The sequence below is a fragment of the Cydia strobilella genome, chromosome 4, assembly GCF_947568885.1.
Source record: "Cydia strobilella chromosome 4, ilCydStro3.1, whole genome shotgun sequence".
Classification (NCBI taxonomy): domain Eukaryota; kingdom Metazoa; phylum Arthropoda; class Insecta; order Lepidoptera; family Tortricidae; genus Cydia; species Cydia strobilella.
Genome location: NC_086044.1, coordinates 9,567,859 through 9,591,835, shown reverse-complemented (window position 1 = coordinate 9,591,835; position 23,977 = coordinate 9,567,859). Strand labels below are relative to the sequence as shown.

Sequence of the window (23,977 nt, the reverse complement as noted above, 5' to 3'; positions counted from 1 at the left end):
TCGAGATGGCCGTCATGCAAATGGCGGAACCGCTTTTTGACGTTACGGTGTCAATCACCGTCCTCTAGGAAACCGCGCCATTTTGTTTAGTCATTCTAGTGACGTCACTCACCGCTGTATTACGGCTGCTATATGACGGCACCGTTTTCTTAGAAAACCAGAGCTTTAGGATAGTATTCCATCAATGCAATTTATTTGTACAATGTGTATCGCGTCTCACATTTTGCTTAATGAGAGTGAGTGATGACATAGGAAAAAAATTGGACAGGTGGAATACCACCCTTTTTAGCTAGATTGACACGTCTCTGTTAGAAAATCAACCTCAGTTTCTTAATTGCAGGAGTGGTTTTAAAACTAGTAGTAAAAATAGAGCTAAGGTCCCAGGTCCAAGTTCGAGCGATTAATCGTGACATCCACTCACTCGCATTATCCCCGGTCGCTAGCCGTGCGCCGTGCGTCACCGGCCCCGGCGGCAGCGGCGGGCGTAGTCGGGGGCGAGCTGGTGCAGCCACTGCGCCTGTATAGCGGACACGGTCACGAGGTAGGAGCGGCGGGTGTGCAGCAGCTCCGTGTACAGCACGGCGGGCGGCGGCGGCCGCGCGGCGTGCAGCGCGCCCGCCGGGTGCAGCGCGGCCGTCGCGCCCCCCGCCGTCACGTACTGCGCACCCGCCGTGCCGCGGATCCACGCGCAGTTTGTGAATAGACCGCTCACCAGACATTTTAGGAGCTGCAAGCGAACAATACAGCAAATTAAGAATAATCAACAACATACGAGCGCAGATTCAGGAGAAAGGGAGAACGATGGAGGCAATCAAAGATCCGATCATATGTTTAGCCCTTCAAGAACAGGTATAATTCTGGATCTGCGCGTAACATATGAAACTCCACTAATAAACATGACAAGCTTATCTGCACAACTCGCACGCGTTATTTTCTTGGCATAAGTAATTTTGAGCACTTCGGTCGGATATGTACAGCGAGCTGCTAAAGTGCATACCCACATTCATAAAGTGGGTATGCACTTATGCAGCTGGGTGCACTTTTCTTGCTGACTGACGATATCTACTTTTGCCTTATTCATTACCTTTCGACACGACACTACGATGATCGAAAAGTTCACACGCTACGCAACGCTAGGGTATAGACTCGACCATCGATTAAAATCAAGACTAAAATAATACTTTTCTCAAAAATGGACGGCAAAGTCGACGTTGCCGGTTAAAAAGTTGGTCGCGAAGTGCGTTGTTTATGGTCAGTCAAAAAATTAAAAAGTTAAAAACATTGCAGTCTCGATTTCGGGACTGCAATGTTGCATACAAATTCCATTATTTGTCGAGTTCCAAACTTTTTAAAAGTTGAAGTGGCCATATCAAATGAAGGCATAGGTCCATTAAACAGCCAAACAGATGATCAGTACTTATTATTATAATGTTGGTACCGCGACTATTTAGGTGTCTCAAATAGGTTGGCGTATTTTCAGCAGAAAAATACACTTCTATTTTTAATTTAAAAAAAAACGGCGGCAAAGCAAATCTTTTACTTTTTTCTGTGAAAATATATACATAAAAACGTTGCTTCAGTAAAATGTTTCTATTATATTGGTATTTATTGCGCCATTTTTGAGAAAAGCACTATATATGACTCGGCTGAAAGGCTACTTGCTGGCTTCGGATTCAATTAAACGGACTCCCAAGGTCGTCCGTTTAAAACGAATCCTCAGCCAGCAAGTAGCTACTTCCGAGCCTCGACAATAATGTACTATTCTTGTCTTCATCTGTCAAGTAAAGAGTACTTGACAGATGAAGACAACAAAGTATTTTTATATAGATGTGTATTTGCTGTATATGTGACGCAGAGTACAGCCACATAATTTTAAACTGTCGGAGTCCTTTGCAGGTTGAATATGCCGTTATATCTTTATTCTTATAATCTCTTTTACCTGCACAAAGTAGTTTCCAATTCATTACGTTTACATTCCTTTTTGGATAAATTAAATTAAAAGTAATTTATTTGGTTCACAATATCTTGACATAGTGTAATTTATTCTAATTCTGAATTTATTTCGATTATTCCAATATAATATTAATCCTCTTCATCTGATACTCGATAACACTATTAATTATTTTTCAATTGCATGCATATTGTTTTCTGTAAATCTTTGTAAGGGACTCGGCTCAGCTTAGTGTCAGTCACTGTGAAAAATTTGCAAGCAATGTTTTCTGGCAATAATAGTACATTTCGATGCTAGTGCGGAAAGTATGTCATTACATGAAGAATGACATTTCCGCACGTGTATCTAACGACGTTTTTTAATACAGTTGCGAAAAAATAAGAAAAACAACAAGTAAGGAATTCGAAACTTTTATATTATTAATTCTGTGACATCATTGACATTGACATTATGAAGAGGTGTTTTTTTAGCTTTTATTCGACTAGAATGGATTTTGTTATTATTATTGAACCCACTTCAATGAAAGTTTTTTTTAGATGCATGTTCTATAAGACAGAAACAATTGTAAATATAAAACATTGTACTATTATTACCTAAATGTCGTTATTTACGATTATTTGTGTATCGTATATTTATAAAAACAATATCGAATGTTGTCTTGGGAAACTTACAACATTTTTGCAGTAAGAAAAAACGCCTCTTATTTGACAGGTGTTCCGTTCCATTCAGACAACTTATTAAGGTGGTTCGACTAGGTTACCCAAAGCTTAAACCCCGCTAGATGACGTCACTTTCGCAAATTTTCAGGTTTTATTTTTTTGTGGAATAGTGTTTGTATCTGTATACTTAAAAGTATGTTTAGCGCACTCTTTACATAAATATTGAACTATTATAATAAACATTGAATACTTCATTAGTGCAAAAAAACACTTTTAAAGTCGACAGAGTGTTTCTGTCATGCTATTTCCTACTATTACTCACACATGCAAACAGTGTTTCCGTGATACTTGTAGTAGACAATTCCATGCAGTGTAAGTATGCTGCAATGGCGTTGCGGTATGTTCGTGGAAATACGTGCAAGAGGATTCGGGTTCGAGACTGGTACGTCAGGGGTACTTTTTTTTGTCCTTTTTGTGTTATGTTTCTTATACCTTTTAGTCTTCGAATTCTTGTCCGATTCCGATATAACCGAAATATATTTCAGTGATATCGGAAACGGCTCTAACGATTTCGATGAAATTTGCTGTAAGGGGTTCGATCTAGCTAGGTCTTATCTCTGGGAAAACGAGCATTTTTGAGTTTTTACTTATGTTTTCTTTTTCTCCCAGATATTCAGTATTATTAATAAATTAGTTTATAACGTTTTATAAAAATATGTGACGTTTTGAACTAAAAAGTACCACATTGTCGGTTGTCGATTAGGTTGATTTCATTTTGAAGCTTTATGGAAATATGACAACAATAAGTAGGTACCCGTTTGGTTGAAAACGCCACATATATTGAAAACCTGACTTTCACAAATCTCACCTTTTTGGGTTCTTCCAACTCAGAAAGGATGGAGAATACTGACGATTCTTAGTAGCACTAGCCCAAGGAAGTCCAGGTTTGTAAGTGTCAGGTATCAGTTTTTTTTTAAAGCGCTAAATATAGTTCTACAAGTAAAGCAATCCCTTACTGCCCAGCCTCTATAGTATTTTTCAAACTGGAAGGGTACGATGATAGATTTCATCTCCATACAATTTATAACCTAATAATGCCAAATGTTGCAAAATTATATTGAATTGAGATCTATCATCGTACCCTTGCAGTTTGAAATAGTTATTTACGATACAAGTGCGGAAAAGAGAAAATTCGAAAAGAGTGGCGACAGATTAAAACACGACCGCAGAGAGTGTTTTAAATCGACACGAGTTGCGAATTACCTATTCGCACGTGTATCGTACAACGTTTTACAGTACATATGGCCCTTTAAACTTTCGACATATGCATGAAAAGTGCTCTTTACGCACTAGGGCGAGAAAGTTGCACCATATGTACTGTAAAATACTTTTTAGTACATATGGTACTACATATACGTTACCGCCCTAGTGCGGTAATTAGTACAATACGTGCATATGTCGAAAATGTAAAGGGCCATAATTATGTACTGTAAAACGTTGTACAATACACGTGTGAAAAGGTAATTCGCAACTCGTGTCGATTAAAACACTTCCTTCGGTCGTGTTTCAATTTATCGCCACTCGTGGCCAATTCCCTACTTTTCGCACTTGTATCGTAATGTACTAATAATAAAGTAGTAATTGTAAAATAAAATTAAAACTTTTTATATATTTTTTTTTGGATTCAAGTAGGTACAGTGAGTAACAACATTGCATGGCCTTCTAATTATAACTATTATAGAAAACGGGATATTTATCATGTTTATTTATATTATTTATTTCTCGATATTTTGGCCGGTCTTGCAAGACCAGTCGTTGTGGAGATCCCTGGGGAGGCCTATGTCCAGCAGTGGATGTCTTGTTGGTGTAGATGGATTCACACAACAAATGACATAACATTTTTTCATATTTGTTATCCGTAGTTGTCCCTGTACCTGAAAGAAAAATAATATCATGATAGCACAAATTCTCTAATGTTATAGGAAGAAAGATGATGCAACAATATGGATTCTAATAAAGTTATCATTTACTTACCTAGTAATAATTGTGTTTCATTCATAGACAAAATTCCATAATTTTCATCCCCAGGAAATGTTTTATTTTACTTTATTGCAGTGAGGCTGTCCTGATTTTTTCTGGCTAATGAAGGAAAACATTTTATTTCCAAGAATGCCTCTTCATTTTGCACAATACCTAAAAAAACCTAGAGTTAGTGACACATTGACTATTCGGCAACCAAAACAGTAATAATTACATTATATAGGTATTGTTCACTGCTTATATCTATCATTACGGAAGAAGTGAGAATTATTTTCTAAAAAGATCGGCACGAGAAAATTACAATGTACAATGAAGGAATGAAACTGTACCTACCTTACGAAACTTCACCATCATGAATTCCGCTTCAATTGAGTGAATTTTTCTGGATTTTCGCGGACCAGAACACCGATGATTTTTGTAACTTGATTTAGACGTTGCTATCATTTTCAATTTATACAAACAAATTGATGTCACAATAAACATGACCCTATGTGTCAGTGTCAACACCGTCAAATAAAAATGCACTAAACATGACGGCACTGCAAATCCTGCCAGGTCGGCCAGGCAACGTCGCCAACGTCATAAAGTGGCAACGCCGCACGCAACGTATTTGTACACGACATTAAGGTGGTTCGACTAGGTTACCCAAAGCTTAAACCCCGCTAGATGGCGTCACTTTCGCAAATTTTCAGGTTTTATTTTTTTGTGGAATAGTGTTGGTATCTGTATACTTAAAAGTATGTTTAGCGCACTCTTTACATAAATATTGAACTATTATAATAAACATTGAATACTTCATTAGTGTAAAAAACACTTTTAAAGTCGACAGAGTGTTTCTGTCATGCTATTTCCTACTATTACTCACACATGCAAACAGTGTTTCCGTGATTACTTGTAGTAGACAATTTCATGCAGTGTAAGTATGCTGCAATGGCGTTGCGGTATGTTCGTGGAAATACTTGCAAGAGGATTCGGGTTCGAGACTGGTACACATCAGGGGTACTTTTTTTTGTCCTTTTTGTGTTATCTTATGTTTCTTATACCTTTTATTCTTCGAATTCTTGTCCGATTCCGATATAACCGAAATATATTTCAGTGATATCGGAAACGGCTCTAACGATTTCGATGAGATTTGCTGTAAGGGGTTCGATCTAGCTAGGTCTTATCTCTGGGAAAACGAGTATTTTTGAGTTTTTACTTATGTTTTCTTTTTCTCCCAGATATTCATTATTATTAATAAATTAGTTTATAACATTTTATAAAAATATGTGACTTTTGAACTAAAAGGTACCACATTGTCGGTTGTCGATTAGGTTGATTTCATTTTGAAGCTTTATGGAAATATGACAACAATAAGTAGGTACCCGTTTGGTTGAAAACGCCACATATATTGAAAACCTGACTTTCACAAATCTCACCTCTTTGGGTTCTTCCAACTCAGAAAGGATGGAGAATACTGACGATTCTTAGTAGCACTAGCCCAAGGAAGTCCAGGTTTGTAAGTGTCAGGTATCAGTTTTTTTTTAAAGCGCTAAATATAGTTCTACAAGTAAAGCAATCCCTTACTGCCCAGCCTCTATAGTATTTTTCAAACTGGAAGGGTACGATGATAGATTTCATCTCCATACAATTTATAACCTAATAATGCCAAATGTTGCAAAATTGAATTGAATTGAGATCTATCATCGTACCCTTGCAGTTTGAAATAGTTATTTACGATACAAGTGCGGAAAAGTGAAAATTCGAAACGAGTGGCGACAGATTAAAACACGACCGCAGAGAGTGTTTTAAATCGACACGAGTTGCGAATTACCTATTCGCACGTGTATCGTACAACGTTTTACAGTACATATGGCCCTTTAAACTTTCGACATATGCATGAAAAGTGCTCTTTACGCACTAGGGCGAGAAAGTTGCACCATATGTACTGTAAAATACTTTTTAGTACATATGGTGCTACATATACGTTACCGCCCTAGTGCGGTAATTAGTACAATACGTGCATATGTCGAAAATGTAAAGGGCCATAATTATGTACTGTAAAACGTTGTACAATACACGTGCGAAAAGGTAATTCGCAACTCGTGTCGATTAAAACACTTCCTTCGGTCGTGTTTCAATTTATCGCCACTCGTTGCCAATTTCCTACTTTTCGCACTTGTATCGTAATGTACAAATAATAAAGTAGTAATTGTAAAATAAAATTAAAACTTTTTTTATATATTTTTTTTGGATTCAAGTAGGTACAGTGAGTAACAACATTGCATGGCCTTCTAATTATAACTATTATAGAAAACGGGATATTTATCATGTTTATTTATATTATTTATTTCTCGATATTTTGGCCGGTCTTGCAAGACCAGTCGTTGTGGAGATCCCTGGGGAGGCCTATGTCCAGCAGTGGATGTCTTGTTGGTGTAGATGGATTCACACAACAAATGAAATAACATTTTTTCATATTTGTTATCCGTAGTTGTCCCTGTACCTGAAAGAAAAATAATATCATGATAGCACAAAATCTCTAATGTTATAGGAAGAAAGATGAAGCAACAATATGGATTCTAATAAAGTTATCATTTACTTACCTAGTAATAATTGTGTTTTTCATTCATAGACAAAATTCCATAATTTTCATCCCCAGGAAATGTTTTATTTTACTTTATTGCAGTGAGGATGTCCTGATTTTTTCTGGCTAATGAAGGAAAACATTTTATTTCCAAGAATGCCTCTTCATTTTGCACAATACCTAAAAAAACCTAGAGTTAGTGACACATTGACTATTCGGCAACCAAAACAGTAATAATTACATTATATAGGTATTATAAAGATCGGCACGAGAAAATTACAATGTACAATGAAGGAATGAAACTGTACCTACCTTACGAAACTTCACCATCATGAATTCCGCTTCAATTGAGTCTGAATTTTTCTGGATTTTCGCGGACCAGAACACCGATGATTTTTGTAACTTGATTTAGACGTTGCTACATATATTATTATACTCTTTGCGTTGCTATCATTTTCAATTTATACAAACAAATTGATGTCACAATAAACATGACCCTATGTGTCAGTGTCAACACTGTCAAATAAAAATGCACTAAACATGACGGCACTGCAAATCCTGCCAGGTCGGCCAGGCAACGTCGCCAACGTCATAGAGTGGCAACGCCGCACGCAACGTATTTGTACACGACATTTGTGACACACACATACGTAAAATTGATGAAAAAATTACGTTGATTTATGTATGATTTCTGTATGAAACAAAGTTTTTCTATTAATTTAGCGCAAACGAATATTCGAAAGTAGATAAATGAGCAAATATTTGTGTAGTAATAGTGTATAGTGCCTTAATTAAAGCAGATTGAATTTTGTATGAAAATCGAACCACCTTAAATTTGTGACACACACATACGTAAAATTGATGAAAAAATTACGTTGATTTATGTATGATTTCTGTATGAAACAAAGTTTTTCAATTAATTTAGCGCAAATGAATATTCGAAAGTAGATAAATGAGCAAATATTTCTGTAGTAATAGTGTGTAGTGCCTTAATTAAAGCAGATTGAATTTTGTATGAAAATCGAACCACCTTAAGAACGGTTTTTCAACATTAAAAAATAAACGTGTTAATTCTTATAATGATGAAGAGGTAAGTAATAAAATATGAAATATGCATATTTTTAGAATTCTTACATTAACAGTAGGTTTTTATGTTGATTGCGACGTTTAAAGGAAACTAATATTAACACTCATCAATAAGTAGTCATGAATTGGAACAAGTATAAATTTAAAAAAATTGGAAAAGTAAAAAGCACTAGTTCGCGAAAATCAACTTTCCGCACGCTAAACAGCCACGAAAAGTAGCACTTTTTGAGCAACTGTATTAAAAATATTTTTTACGGAACGCCTGTCAAATGAGGCATTTTTCAGACTGCAAGCATGTTTTAAGTTTCCTAAGGCAACATTCGATATTGTTTTTATAAATATACGATAATCGTAAATAACTATACTTAGGTAATAATAGTACAATGTTTTATATTAACAATTGTTTCTGTCTTATAGAACATGCATTTGAAAAAAAAACTTTCATTGAAGTGGGTTCAAGGTTCAATAATGCTAACAAAATCCATTCTAGTCGAAAAAAAGATTTAAAAAAACACCTCTTCATGATGTCAATGATGTCACAGAATTAATAATATAAAAGTTTCGAGTTCTTTACTTGTTGTTTTTCTTATTTTTTCGCAACTGTATTAAAAAACGTCGTTCGATACACGTGCGGAAATGTCATTCTTATCTCGGTACTCGTGAGGTAATGACATACTTTCCGCACTAGCATCGAAATGTACTATTGTATGTTGTATTTTGTAATTCGCGTACCTGATCAGTGGCGTTGCCACAACTTGCGACGGCCAGGTTCAATCGCTGACAAATTGCTAGCAGTTGTTGTCGTACCTCACTGGCGTACACCAAGTTCTTGTGATTTAAATAGTTTTCTTTACACCATTGCTGTAATAAAAAAATAAGGTATGTTCTGTGATATTTTAAATTTTAGGGTATATTTATTTTCTAAATTTGTAGATTAGTAGGTATGCAGAAAATAGGCTAATTTGAACTCCTTTCAGCAACTTTGTGAATAGTTCACAGTTTTTTAGGGTTCCGTAAGACTCCACTGTCCGTCTGACTGTCTGTCACCAGAACAACCTCATGAACCGTGATAGCTAGACAATTGAAATTTTCACAGATGATATATTTCTGTTCCCGCTATAACAATAAATACCTAATATTTTTACCTATGTCTGACGTACCTAATTTTGCAATGATAATTTTAATTTTGAATTTTATTATTTTATTGACAGTGTTAATCAAATCAAAACAAACCAAAGAAAACCTTACATTTAAGTATCTTTGTGCTCATCCGGTTGCTTGTGTCTGTGTTTGTAACTTAGTTCTGTTCCGTACACGAATTAATAAACTAGTGGATGTGAAATGACTCCTATTTAGTATGAAAACCAGTGTCGCTAAACTCACACATTCATAGCCACGTTAAAATACGTCACACACTTACAAAATTGCTCTGATTCGTAGCAACTTTCCATACCAAAAAGTTATTACCGGTGGACATTTCTCGAACGAATATCAACTGTAGGCTACATGAGTGACGGTTTAAATTATAATGTCAAAGCTATATTACATACGACTCTTTCATTATCTCATTCATCTCACAAAAGCTCGCTCAACGTTCACCTAATACAACTACTCAACACCAGATGGCGTTATTTTATATAATTTTAAAATCACTTGCTTATTACAGGCGAGAAAAGGGCTAAAAAACCAGTATAAGTAAGGTCTAATTACGCATGGTTTGTTACGGATCTCACGGTCACGTTACACTGGTGTTTTCGAGACCTCTACACGCCTGCGAGTAGCTAACCGTTGGAACTTCTTTCCATTCGACGATATAGGGAGGGGACAGTGTAATCGGAGTGTTTTATCGATATTTGTGTGTTCAGTTAGGTATTGATATTTCATTACCGTATGTTTTAACACATTTAGATGATACTTTATTTATGATTATAACATAGGTAGTGATAATCGTGATTGTATGAAAAATAATATGTAGTACAGTAAAACAAATATCTAACTAGAAATTTGTTTCTTATTAATTGACCAACTAGGTTGTTAATGTGAACATTAAATATATCTTAAAGTCAAACAGATAAAATCATAGTTCTTTAAAGGTCTATTAACTCGGTATTGCTGTTATTTTGTGATCACAAATCTGCAATTACTTACATAGGTAAGTATTCGTCTTTAACAATATATTTACTTGTAGCAGCATTTAAGGCCAATCTAGACGGGACAACCTGATTAAATTGTCAAATTAATTGTATGGTGTGAAAGCATACATGAAACTGGCTCATCGATCCCACTTGATTTGATTGTAAGATTGTGACCTATCAAATCAGGAAGGGGGGCGGCAAAATTCCAATATTTCACGCTAGTTTGCGTGGTACGGAACACTTTTTATTAATTAAGTGAGCCCGAATGTCACTAATAATTACTAAATTAGTAACTAAGTTTTAGGCGTGTGGACGCTAGATGAGATGTATGGCAATTTTATCCCCAGAAATCTTTCTCTAAGAAATGCTCCTAGCAAATGGTGCTATATTTTTGCGGAAACTAATTTTCTTGCCCAGTAGCATTGACCCATTTATTTTTAATATCGGCATCTTGTGGTAACCTACAATAATTAATAATAAAGAAATAGAAAATATAAAACGTTTATTCATGGCACATTGCATGCATTGTACTCATAAGTGCATTAAGTACCTAGTCTAATTATATTAACGATGAAAATATGATGGGTGTAAAAAACAAAAACGTATGTAAAGGAATACGAAGGTTTGAAAGGTTGCCATGAAATGACCCCGACTTAACTTAGTGCTTGATGACCAGAGCTGCCATATTTACTAAGACATTGATTATCCCAAATAATAATTAGAAACGTGTCTAAAATAATAATTTATTACCGAACTACCAAACATCAAACTTGAAATATCGTAACTTTAACTTTATCGATATAAATATCGACATTGCGCAGCATCTGAGTAGCGAAGTTATTTGACATTTAGGATAGCGAATATTCCAGATAAACGTAAAGAATAGTGACAAAGGATTGTGAACTCTAAGTTCTAACTGATAAAATATAGATTTACTTAACGAACATTCGTAAATAATGCAAAAGAAACAGATTTTTCGTATTTATCGGATTATATTTAAATAAATAACCACCGGTGATAGGAAATACCTCCACGTGAAAGATTTTTTAAACCGCTGTGATTTCTGCAGCTTAATACTGCACAATACGGCATTTTAAATTTAATTATCAATTTTTGTTAGACGAGCGTACGTACGACGTGAATGTCATTCGAGCATGAAGTTTACACAACAACTGAGCATAGTCTGTGCATAAAGTGAGTCGGTCGCTACTAACTGTCGGATAGACGGGAACGCCCACTTGCCATCTCCATCCTACTCCGTGGTTCCGTATTACTTAATATTTATTAACAATAGTCTTGTAAGTTTTGTACATGTACCTAATTACTAACACTTTTATGGGCTTTGCCTGAAATAAATGGTTTATTATTATTGTTATTTGTATCTCCTTGGATATCACGGGCCTATAAATGCCGGTCTTTTGATAGGCTTGCGTGGGGATATAGATCCAACACGAAGAGGCCCCTTGGAGAGCTTTAATGTCATGTAGAACGCCTGCTGGAACCCGTTCACAGGCGCAACAATAGACACCCATGAACCGGTCGCAGCAGGCATCGGGGTCGATGCAGAAAAAGTGAACAGTATACCGGTCTATGGATTGAAGTTTGGGTGGACAATGAGACTGGGCTATTGTAAAGAACTCCGGACACCTGCCATAACAATGTTAAAACACGTTATCGAGGCAGGTGGTAACTTGCCGCTGACTAGATGGGCCCCTGAAACTGCCGTCGTGAAGACGACCAGGAGCAACACCGGCGTGAGCGGCTCAGGGGTGTCGAGAGGTATGCGACGCTTTCTCCGAAGTTACTCGCGGCGTTATGTCCTTTAACACTTCCACCCCTGGAGCATATAGCTCTTACGACTCCCCTCTAGACGGCCAATGAAGGCAAGCCAGAGCTGAGGGTCCTGCGGGTCCCCTTGGGGTCCACTCCGACCGACGAAGACACGCCGGAGACGGAGACCCTGACCAACTCTCTGGAGCACTCGGGTCCGTGGGGTCGTCACTCCCCAACAGCTCGCCACAAGCTTATTATTAATACTAAAAACAGAATAAAATAAATGTTTAAGTGGGGCTCCCATACAACAAACGTGATTTTTTTGCCGTTTTTTGCGTAATCGTACGGAACCCTTTGTGCGCGAGTCCGACTCGCACTTGGCCGGTTTTTTATCTCGTAAAACCGTCTGCCGTCGTTTTTACCCGGGCTAAACATTCATCCCATGAACATCTATTTATACACTTACTTATATTAAACACTCACCTTCTTCAATGGCGCTTTGCAAAACGCTTTGTAAACGTTTAAAAGGGTCATGTGATCACCCAAAGGCGAGATGAATTTTTGCTTGACTTTTAAAGCTTCTTCCCGTTTGTGCATTGGTGTATGAAAGATGTTTTCGCTCGACAACATGGCGACTAAACTTAACGCCTGGCGAAAAAAAACCGTAACATTTAATACAGGCTAAAAGTTGATAAGATATTTAAACAAATTTTGAATATATCTATTCGATAAAATCGATTACATGGATGACCGCCGACCAGTAATAGTTATGACAGACTTCTATAATGTGAATGGCAAGATACAAACCTCGTCGAGACAGTCGAATTCTGGTGCACTCAGAAGTACTTTAGCATATTTGGGATCAATTGGGAAAGATGCCATTTTTTTTCCAAGAACAGTCAACTTTGGACTAGCCTCATTATCAATAGCACCTGAAAATAGCATTACTATGTTTTTTTAATAATATGTAACTGAACCTAACAGATGCAATATCTGCGACGATGCGCATGTAGGTACTTTGCAACCCGAGGAATTACAAAAATTTCAAGTATGCAATAACACGTCAATAATCGCGTAGAATATATAGTTGCGCATGCTGATTAGTATTTAGTAGTATTTAGAGCTGAAAATCTACAAAATTACACAACAGTTGATCGATGGGAGTAAAGGACATTTACAAAAATTTACATCGAAATTTGATAAATTTATCACACTGGTATGAAGTTAAAACTCACCTAGTTCTTTTAATAATGTCAATGAGGCATTGATAGAGTCCATCGGCGGTGTATCTATAAGTGGAAACGTGCTTGGTTCAATGCCTGCTGCGATCAACAACAATATCGTAGGCGCCAGTGGACATCTGGAAAAATAATTATACATATATCAATCAGACATACGTTCATTAAATCGCGCCCATGCCGTGATTTCAGTCATTACAAGTTAAGATTCAAAAATACGTAGGTAAGTGTTTTATGTGAAATATGTAAAAAAAAAGTCTATTGGAACGGTTTTTTCACAGAAATAACTTATGGCAATAATTTCGGTTGTAACAGCCTAATTTAACACTGAGATTAACATGTGTCCACTGTCCAGGGCCCTCCAGGGGCGGCCATAAGAATTTTCCAAATCAGTCCAGCCATCTTCGACAAACCGTGGGACATACATTATTTTAAAAAACCGACGAATTGAAAACCTTTCGCTACCAGTGATATTTACCAGTTGCTTTTTAGTGAAGGAAAGCATCATGAAGAAAAGAAGGAAGAATAGAAAAAAGGAGAGGCAGAGGAAGACCGAGACGTACGTTTTTGGACCAAGCCAAAGAGAAAATCAACGTAGTGACGTATCAGGAGCTCAAAACAGTGGCGGAAAGAAGAACGGAGTGGTGGTTACTCCACCGACAAGAGCCAGGCTCTTAAGAGTTATGATGATGAATGAACAAGGACTCGCCTAAGTTTAACTAGACTCGCGGAGTACCTGATAATCTCGGGGGTACTGTGCGCTGATTGGACCGCCAAGTCCTTAGCGATAAGGACTCTGCGACGGTGCAGCCCGTGCGATATTATAGTGACAAATCCTCCATTCTACATAGGCGGTACCATACCTGACAATCTCGGGGGTACTGTGCGCTGGTCGGGCCGCGAAGTCCTTGGCGGTGAATAGGCGGTAGGCTGCGCCGGCGGCGGTGCGGCCCGCACGGCCGGCGCGCTGCCACGCCGCCGCTTGCGCGCACGCGCGGACTCGCAGGCGCTCCGCCCCGGTCGCTGTGCACCATATCCTGTGCATATTCCGAAGTTTGGTATTTTTTTTTTCAGAAGATTAATTTCGAAAATGCTTCAATTCTCATATCAAATTTTAATAAAAACTAGTCAACGGTTTCTAAGAATAAAATATGTATGCGAACAGGTTAAAGCCCAAATGAGCCCTCTCATAGAAATTAATTACGGGGTTTGTTCTTTTATCACATAATGGAAAGGAATGCAACGTGAATGTTTGGGCAAATTCCGATATCGTACAAACTACAAAGAGTACGAAGGTAATTGGTAGCATTGTTACTTAGGTGTCAATCCATAAACCAAGTTTCAAAACTAAGTACACTAATAATAGTAGTCCAAAAAAGGCTTTAAGCTAAAAATCAAAGATTTAATGATTGTATAAGATGTGTAGTCAAGACATATTCGAGTTTGACAACACAGTGACCACAAAGTTTTATGACTCCGTTCAACGCCGTCGATTTCACCTATCAAACTAAGGACATAATTTTTTAGGGTTCCGTACCCAAAGGGTAAAAACGGGACCCTATTACTAAGGCCTCGCTGTCCGTCTGTCCGTCTGTCTGTCTGTCTGTCACCAGGCTGAACCTAGACAGTTGAATTTTTTACAGAGGATGTATTTCTGTTGCCGCTATAACAACAAATACTAAAAACAGAATAATATAAATATTTAAATGGGGCTCCCATACAACAAACGTGATTTTTTTGCTGTTTTTTTCCGTAATGGTACGGAACCCTTCGTGCGCGAGTCCGACTCGCACTTGGCCGGTTTTCTTAGACTGTACTTCTCTTCTATTACTAATAATTATTTGCTAAACTAGATTCGGTATTGCGGGAGTTTATTCAAAAGATGAACAGTTGTCTGACCGTTAAAATCGTTGTAAAAGTTCACAGCCAAATTAATATCTTACCTTTCCTTTACAACTCCTGTATCAATAACACATTTTATTTGTGGGATAGTGACAGAAGCCTCTGCGATATTAGTAGCTAGAACAACTTTCCTCATCCCTGCCGGTGTCTGCTTCCACACTTGCAATTGCTTGGCAGCAGGGAGTCCGGCATATAGGGGACATACTAACAAAGGAGGGCCGGGGGCTTCCTGAAACATACAATCTGACATCAAGAAACTGATAACCCTTGAAGTGGTAGGGACCGCCTCGCGGACAATTAGCGTCATTTAAGTTTGGATTTAAAATCGAAATTCCTTCAACCCAAAAATGACGTATGCGACTGAAAAGGTTAGTCTATTTTTGATCTTGATATGTACTCTAAAACTGAGCTAATCGACAAGCAAAGTCAAAGTAATCATTCCCCGCAAATGAGGCACAGACACAGGCACCACAAATGATTAATACAATCCAATAAAACGCTATTTTAGCATTTGCATGTGTATAGATACACTCAATGTTAGGGTGTTGCTCATGTCGTCAAAGTTAAGTTTTTTTTATGTCTCAACTGCTTAATATAGTATCTGTCATTAAAAAACCAATGTGGATTTTTTTGAATAGTTATTTTTAGAGGTCGCTACCGCACTTTGAAAAATTGGATACAAGTTCTTTTTTTGTGAGACAGAAAATGTTAATTTCTAACAAAATAAGCAACACCCTACTCAAAAAGTATTAATGTCAATAATTATTGTCAAGTCAACTCTACTTACTTTAGCTATTTGCTTTATGTTGTACATGACTGTTTCAATTTCTTCTTGTCCCGTCAGAAACACCAGAAAATCATTGCTAAAAATAAATTCAAAATAAACTGTAAATTTAAGACACAATCGAAGATTAAATGCAAGAATACAATTTTCATAGTAAGCACTAAATATCATCATCATAGTACAATTTTTAGAGTTATAAATCTATATACCAAATCATTAAAAACCTAAAAATAGTTCTGAGTCGAGAGTAAAGTTAATTACTTTGTTAAGGCAAGTTATACATTTCAGGCCTTTTTGTAGCATGCCCAATCTAAACGTTAATAACGCAAGATATTTTATTTTATTTACTTATTTATTTAATAAAATACAGAGTATTCATACAATAATCATAGCCCCGCAAAACTCAATAATGAGTTTGACTGTGGGGTCATCAGTCTCTAGTAACATATGTACTTAACTTAATTTTATAGTAGTGCAATAACTACAAAATATTGAGGTAGTGTATTTTTAACATAGATTTAAATTTAGACTTCTTATTTTCACATCTTATGGCTTCGGGCACATGATCATATCAAATTATGTGTAGCTATAAACTGGCAAGGTAATGTTGTAGGTAATGTATAGAAAACAAGGTTTTTAACCCTTACTTTGCTGGCATAGTTCTATGAAGTTCGAACAGTGTGCACACTGCAGCATATTGATAATCCTCCTGTTTCATCTTTGAGTGGTAGATAGTAACAGGGTGCATCCGGCCTTCTAAATATATCACTGGGCAGTTGTTGAAGTATGTTCTGAAGGTGTCCACATCCATTGTTGCGGACATCACAATAACCTACAAAGATAGGTATTGGTTAGTTTATCTGATACAAATCATTCTCAGGGAAATGAGAATTTTTGTAATTATTGATTGAAACTGGCCCATGTTGGGACTTGGGACTAATGGGTCAGGGGCTAATGTCAAACTAGCTTGTGATTAATTTATAAAATTCTCTTTTCCAGTTTTCCCTAAGCACAAAATAATTATTAGTATAGTATAGTACAGTACTACTTATAACTATTTTTTTTTTACAAAAAGCAATATTACCTTAAGAGGATTAAGTTTCTTTTCTAGTCTTTCCTTTTGCGCCAGTTTAACAATGCCAAAGAGCACATCAGTACTAACTGTGCGTTCATGGGCCTCATCTAGCACCACAATGGAATACTTCTTCAGCAGAGGATCAACTATGGCTTCCCTGAGTAACATACCATCTGTCAAGTATTTTAGTTTGGTTCTAGGGCTAGTCATGTCCTCAAATCTAACCGAATACCTGCAAAACATAATGTTCCTTCTAGACTATATTAGCATTAAGCATCATACAAGCATGTTTGAAATTTTAAGTAGGCCATTCATCTTAGCATAGAGAATAAGATAGAGCGGTACTGTCATAGAAAATTTTGTAACCACAGTAAATTCACTGCCATCTATCGACACACTTTAAAACTAAAAATGAAGATTTATAAAAATACGATAAAATGTATTTAAATATGGATAAAAAAAAAATTTATTTGCATTAATTATCTTTATGATTTTGGACCATGTTCTTTCACTGATATGCGTTAAAATTGTTAGATAACAAACGAAACCGTCAACGCCCTCTATACGAGAGTAGGCCATAACTAGTGGCGCCATCTGATCGAGAATCAAATTTTAGGGATTTTTGAGGCACGTTTTTTCCTTAGACTGTATCCATCTATTACAGAGTTATATCTATCTTTGATCTTAGTCTTATTCCAGTTTATATATTCAAAATTACTATAGAATTTTATTGATTTCAGTTTTAGTTAAGAGTATGGATTGGATATGCCAATATTAGTGATATTACTAGATATTACTGATATTAGTAGACTGCATTCTAACTGCAATTTCAATTGAAAACTGCTTGCAGCACTACGAGTGGGTAGTTTCAAAGTCAATAAAAGTTCCAGTCTAGGATTACAATAATGAATTGCAGAAAATCCCAATGAGATTGAAAGTTGATACAAATTAGTTCCGTGTATGTGGGTTCGTTTTTAGGGTTCCGTACCCAAAGGGTAAAAACGGGACCCTATTACTAAGACTCCGCTGTCCGTCTGTCTGTCTGTCACCAGGCTGTATCTCGTGATCTGTGATAGCTAGACAGCTGAAATTTTCACAGATGATGTATTTCGGTTGCCACTATAACAACAAATACTAAAAACAGAATAAAATAGAGATTTAAGTGGGGCTCCCATACACCAAACGTGATTTTTGACCGAAGTTAAGCAACGTCGGGCGGGGTCAGTACTTGGATGGGTGACCGTTTTTATAGTTAATGGTACGGAACCCTTCGTGTGTGTCCGACTCGCACTTGGCCGGTTTTTGGTTTTTTTATGATATAGGAGGCAAATGAGCAGACAAATCGCCTGATGGTAAGTGATAACCTCCGCCCATGGACACCTGCAACACCAGAGGGGTTGTAAGTGCATTTCAGGCCTTTAAGATGGGAATACGCTCTTCAGTAGAAATTTTTACCCTTGATCTACTACTCAATTGTACTCAAAATCTTGCATTACACAGCTTAAGGGCTTATTTAGATGGCGCGTGGACTTGTATGCGATTTTAGTTACATTGCGGACTATTGAGGTTACAGCAAATTTAGCCATTCAATCTAATACCGCAACATCACAGAATAAATAATAGTACTACCATACAAAAAGGAAACTTCCTACAAAACCGAAGTTTGACAGCGGTCCAGGGTCGAATCATGTTGTCCCTTTATATATGGCACTATCCCTTTCGGCTATTAGGGGTTGTCAAAATTCAAGTCGTTATCTTATGTGTGGTCGTGCACGCAAGGGACGTCAACTTGTGACAACCCTAACAATTGCTCAGAGCAATGCTGAACCGAACGGACCCGAGTTTGCCCGAAGCGAGGAGTTTCACACCCCTGGCAATGTAATGAAACTCGCATGTGAGTTCTCACACAGTCTAAATGAGCCCTAATTGACATAAGTACAACAAATCATCATTATCATAAATCAACATAGCTGAATTATAAAAAAAAATATTTTACCCTACAATATTCCCAATATTTGTGCTCATTTCGGCAGCAACCCTGATTGCAATAGTGATGGCTGCAACTCTTCGCGGTTGTGTCACAGCAATGCATCCGGCTCCTTCTAAACGCTGTTCATGAATCAGCTGAGGTATTTGAGTTGTTTTCCCACTGCCGGTTTCACCAATTAGTATCATTGTATCATTTTTCTTAATTTCGTCCAATAGTCTAAGACAAATAAAGCAGAAGATTAAATATGATATTCTACAAAAACAGCAAATCCAAACTTCTACTAAGATCAATTTTACATAAATACACACCTGCCTCTAACTGTATACACAGGCAAGCGCTTTCTTGCTTCCAATAGGTTTTCTACAACAGCTTGTTTTACTGGAGATTTCTCAATTCCATTTTGAGGCTTACAACCATTAGAAATTAAAGGTTTATTTTCTGTATTGCAGGATTTTTTCTTTTTAACATTTAAGTTTTCCATAAAGGCTTTTCTCTTAAAGTTATCAACTTTGCCTCCATTCTGCTTGCCCATTGAGGTATATTTGGAGTCCATTATAGAAATCTGAAATAGATTAATTACATTACCATAGTACCTACATAATTCGTTGCACAATACATTACAAATCGCCAGATTGGAGGCCAATGAATGCGAGACAATGTTAATAGTAGATATTTAAATAACCTCACCAACTTCTTCGTTCTTTTTCAACACAGATATCAATGTTTACGTACATTGCAGTATTATTATATTTAATTAAATTACTGAAAAAACGTGCAAGGCCATTCGGCCATACAGAACCTGGAAATATTTAATTACACTACTGCGAACTTTATTTATTTTGCCGTGATCGTGCTCTGGATCCAACAAAAAAGCACACAGGAGGTGGCGCCGCAAAGTACGATTACAAATTATAATGAAAGAACAACCAAAGAGAATTCTTGTCACACAACCACAGATTAATAAATAGTTACACACAACACAACACATAACCAAAGAGTATGGAGTCCATAGACCTGGAGTCGATATCGCAGATCTGCGACGCCCGCTCCTCACTAGCGTTTACGTCTTTAAGGGACCTCCACACTCATGCGCGAATCACTGGGCGAAGCCACGAACGCGAGTGTGGAGTCGATTTCGCTGATTAGCGACTTCCTACACCACCATGAAGTTATACCCTTCTACATCCGTGGACTCCACACTCGCGTTCGCGGCTTCGCGCCGCGATTCGCTTACGAGTGTGAAGGACCTTTTCGCCGCGATTCGCGCATGAGTGTGGAAGGACATTTAAAAATGTGAAATGAAAACGTTCCGTATTGTACATGTTGCATCATGCTGTCACGCCTCTTTTTACAAACAAAGAACTTTGCATGAACTATGTCTCTCATTTCTTTTGGACTGAATGTGTCAGCTGTCACTGCGAAAGTTACGTACTCCTGTCATCATTTTAATTTGAGTTGCTTAATCTTATTGCATACTGGGTGACAGAAATTCACACTATGATAACTTCCAAAGTATTTCAACGAAGTTTTAGCAAATATGGTTTTTTATGCTCCGAATCAAAAAACCCTTTCAAGAGAACATGGGATACAATTGCCAAAGAGTTGCCGGCTATGTTCGGCTTGAATAACAAAGCCTCAAATTACCCAGAACATGCCGATATCGTAATTATTGGAGGTGGTTATATTGGCTCATCTGTTGCATATTGGCTGAAAACAAAAGCCGGCCACGGACTTTCTGTTGTTGTGCTAGAAAAAGATCCAACAGTGAGTGTATCTTCATTTGAGTATAATAAGTGTAACATCTGAAATACTATTCCAGAAATGGGTCAAAACTAAAGTTTGGGGCCTCTTTTTTACATCTCATAATGAATTTGTTTCCAGTATGCTGCAGCAAGAAAAAATATCTCATGCGGATCACTAACTCAACATTTCTCATTACCAGAAAATATATATCTTTCCCAACACAGTGCTGAATTTTTAAGGAATGTAAAGGATAATTTGGGTCCAAATGTTGACCTAAAGTATGTACCTAAAGGGCACTTACTGCTAGCTTGTGAAGAACATGCCGAAAAACTTGAGCAAAATGTCAATGTTCAAAGGGAATATGGCATTAGAAATGAACTGCTGAGTGCAAAGGAAATAAAAAACAAATTCCCTTGGATAAACACTGATGATGTCAAACTTGGTCTGTTTTTTTTATAAAATTGGTTGTTATGAATTTTTATACATTTTATATGAGTACCTAACTCTTTTTTTTTCTAGGATGTTTGGGGTATGAGTCTGAAGGAACCTTTGATTCTCTGGCCCTCCTTGGAGGTCTTGTAAAAAAATCTTTAGAAATGGGAACAACTTACATTGATGCTGAAGTAACAGGATTTGAATTAGAGAAACAAAGAGATGTGTTAATGGAGGGTATCACACCAGGTTCATTTGAAAGGATAAACAAGGTTGTATTCAGAACATCAGAAAATGAAGAACACTCCATTAAATTTGCTGCTTGTATTTTAGCTGCAGGACATGAGTCTAGTCAAGTTGCCCAATTAGCTAAAATAGGTAATGGTGATGGATTATTAGCCATACCATTACCAATTGAGAAAAGGTAAACATTCAAAACCAATTTTTTGTATGTTTTGTTGAGCTGGGGTGATAGATACATCCACATCTTATTAATCTTTTGTATTACCACAGCTGCTTGACTACAGTCAGTACCGACAATGTTTATTATTGAAAGTTATAAAATTATATGACAATGGTAATGTAGTGGCACCAGTGACCGACAGGAACCAGAAACCAACAGTTTAGGTTTTTAACTTTTTACCTAAGAAAATACCCTGTGCTGTTTTCTGAATCTGGGAGATCAGTTGCCTACCCTTATTTTCTTGAATAAAAAGTATTGAAGTTGAAGGCATTACTTTCCATTTTGACATTGTGTACGTTTAATAAAGTGATTTATTAGTTAATATGATTCAGAATATCTGCCAAGTTAAACCAGTTTGACAGCACTGGCTTCCCTCGAATGCGGCTGACCCCGAAGTGTTGGTTACTGGTTCCTGTCGGTCACTGTTGCCACTATGTTAGTTAAACAGATAATCTTTAAAAAATCCGGCCAAGTGCGATTCGGACTCGCACACGAAGGGTTCCGTACCATTACGCAAAAAACGGCAAAAAAATCACGTTTGTTGTATGGGAGCCCGCACTTAAATATTGATTTTATTCTGTTTTTAGTATTTGTTGTTATAGCAGCAACAGAAATACATCATCTGTGAAAATTTCAACTGTCTAGCTGTCACGGTTCATGAGATACAGCCTGGTGACAGACAGACGGACAGACAGCAGAGTCTTAGTATGGAACTCTAAAAACTATGTATTAATATTTTACATTATGTTTCTTTTACAGAGAGTCTGATGTGTATTCCATAGAAAATATGACTAAAACCACAGGCCTGAATACACCTCTTGTAATGGATACAAGTGGAGTTTGGATAAGGAAAGACGGCTTAGGGAGCAACCTGCTGTGTGGTGCCGTTCCTTTTCTTTCACAGAGTGCTACTGGCTTGTTTGGTGATGATTACACAGATAAAATAATAAAACCTTCATTATTTAACAGGATACCACAATGTAACTTTTCACAGGTAAAATAAACTTAAAACATTTAAGCTCGGTTCTCCATACAAACGTAGTTACACTCTCATTTTAAAACGTAGCTAGATTGATCTAGGTCTGTAATTAGTTTATCTAGCTTCAGGTACCTTAGTAAAAAAACAGTGAATTTAAATTTTTCATACAAAACTTGTTTTTGCTCTATTTCGTTTGTTTTATATAGATTTACCTCATGTCATTGTCTGTGCAAAGTTTCATTTCAATCCAAAACGTAGTTTTAAAATGAGAACGAAACTCCGTTTGTATAGGAAGGTGAAATTCGGCCGAGCTTGCCGGGGACCCTTAAAAAGATCATGTTTTCATTTGTGGCTGTGTCATTTCTCTTAGGTCACCAGTGTTGCAACTGAAGCATATGACTATTGTCATTATGATGACACGGGTATTTTGGGACCACATTCATATCATAATAACCTGTACATAGCTGCAGGTTTTGGGAAGCAAGGTAATGACAAATTTGTATTAAAGTTTTTGCTATAAATTTAATGAAATAGTTTTAATTGTTATCCTAAAAATATTTCATTAAATTTCTCCTCCATAGATCATTTTTGAGTTGTTGGAATAATAAGTTTCTTTCAATTAATTAAATTTCTAATCAATTGACTTAATCAACTGTTTCCCGGCATCTTGCCACAGAATGACATACACAGACACAGAGGATAATACAGAGGAGCATTATAACTTTATGTGGCTTTACCTCTTTAACAATGTATATTCCTATTTGTCCCTGCCCCGAGTGACCACAAATGGGAATGATTTATATGAAGTGTCTATTCCCATCTGTGCCTGGTGGGGACAAATGGGAATACACCTTTGTGGCATTTGTATATTGAATGCAGGTTCAGTCATTATTTAAAATTTAATACTTATATAAAATTTTAAGAATTATATAAAATATTGTTTGCCTCCAGGTTGCCAGCATGCACCAGGTATTGGCAGAGCTATTGCTGAGCTGATAGTGGATGGCCAGTATGTTTCTACAGACTTTACAAGGCTAGGCTTTGACAGATTCCTCACAGACAGCCCGTTAATAGAATTTAACATTTATTAATTCAACAAAATAAAAATATAGCTAATTTAAGTAAAACCAAATGAGTTTCATTAGACCTACTTCATTTTAT

At 36.9% G+C, this 23,977-nt stretch overlaps 2 protein-coding genes across 3 annotated transcripts; one reads left to right on the top strand and one right to left on the bottom strand.

The window, feature by feature from the left end:
• Positions 1 to 265: 265 nt before the first annotated feature.
• Positions 266 to 20,117, bottom strand: LOC134740972 (ATP-dependent RNA helicase DHX33-like). Of its 2 annotated transcripts, none has more exons than XM_063673657.1 (13): positions 19,882 to 20,117; positions 19,508 to 19,761; positions 19,206 to 19,415; positions 17,219 to 17,441; positions 16,782 to 16,966; positions 16,138 to 16,213; positions 15,392 to 15,579; positions 14,312 to 14,485; positions 13,446 to 13,570; positions 13,018 to 13,142; positions 12,694 to 12,858; positions 9,035 to 9,163; positions 266 to 727 (listed from the first exon to the last, which is right to left on the bottom strand). In XM_063673657.1, the coding sequence occupies exons 2-13, from the start codon at positions 19,750 to 19,752 to the stop codon at positions 458 to 460; spliced, it is 2,115 nt and encodes a 704-aa protein (XP_063529727.1). In that variant the 5' UTR covers positions 19,753 to 19,761; positions 19,882 to 20,117; the 3' UTR covers positions 266 to 457. The 2 variants fall into 2 exon arrangements, with proteins under 2 accessions (XP_063529727.1, XP_063529726.1); XM_063673656.1 differs by having other exon boundaries at positions 19,887 to 20,116.
• Positions 20,118 to 20,641: 524 nt separating this feature from the next.
• LOC134740568 (FAD-dependent oxidoreductase domain-containing protein 1) lies at positions 20,642 to 23,957 on the top strand. The gene is made up of 6 exons (XM_063673087.1): positions 20,642 to 20,963; positions 21,081 to 21,384; positions 21,462 to 21,798; positions 22,597 to 22,831; positions 23,187 to 23,301; positions 23,768 to 23,957. The coding sequence occupies exons 1-6, from the start codon at positions 20,697 to 20,699 to the stop codon at positions 23,905 to 23,907; spliced, it is 1,398 nt and encodes a 465-aa protein (XP_063529157.1). The 5' UTR covers positions 20,642 to 20,696; the 3' UTR covers positions 23,908 to 23,957.
• The last annotated feature ends 20 nt before the right edge of the window (positions 23,958 to 23,977 follow it).

Coding starts and splice junctions, on each gene's coding strand:
- LOC134740972 (XM_063673657.1), bottom strand. CDS start 19,752: ATGGACTCCAAATATACCTCAATGGGCAAGCAGAATGGAGGCAAAGTT. Junction 16,967..17,218: donor AGAAACTTAATCCTCTTAAG/GTAATATTGCTT, acceptor CTATCTTTGTAG/GTTATTGTGATGTCCGCAAC. Junction 728..9,034: donor GTGGCAACGCCACTGATCAG/GTACGCGAATTA, acceptor GTTCGCTTGCAG/CTCCTAAAATGTCTGGTGAG.
- LOC134740568 (XM_063673087.1), top strand. CDS start 20,697: ATGATAACTTCCAAAGTATTTCAACGAAGTTTTAGCAAATATGGTTTT. Junction 20,964..21,080: donor TGCTAGAAAAAGATCCAACA/GTGAGTGTATCT, acceptor ATTTGTTTCCAG/TATGCTGCAGCAAGAAAAAA. Junction 23,302..23,767: donor TGCAGGTTTTGGGAAGCAAG/GTAATGACAAAT, acceptor GTTTGCCTCCAG/GTTGCCAGCATGCACCAGGT.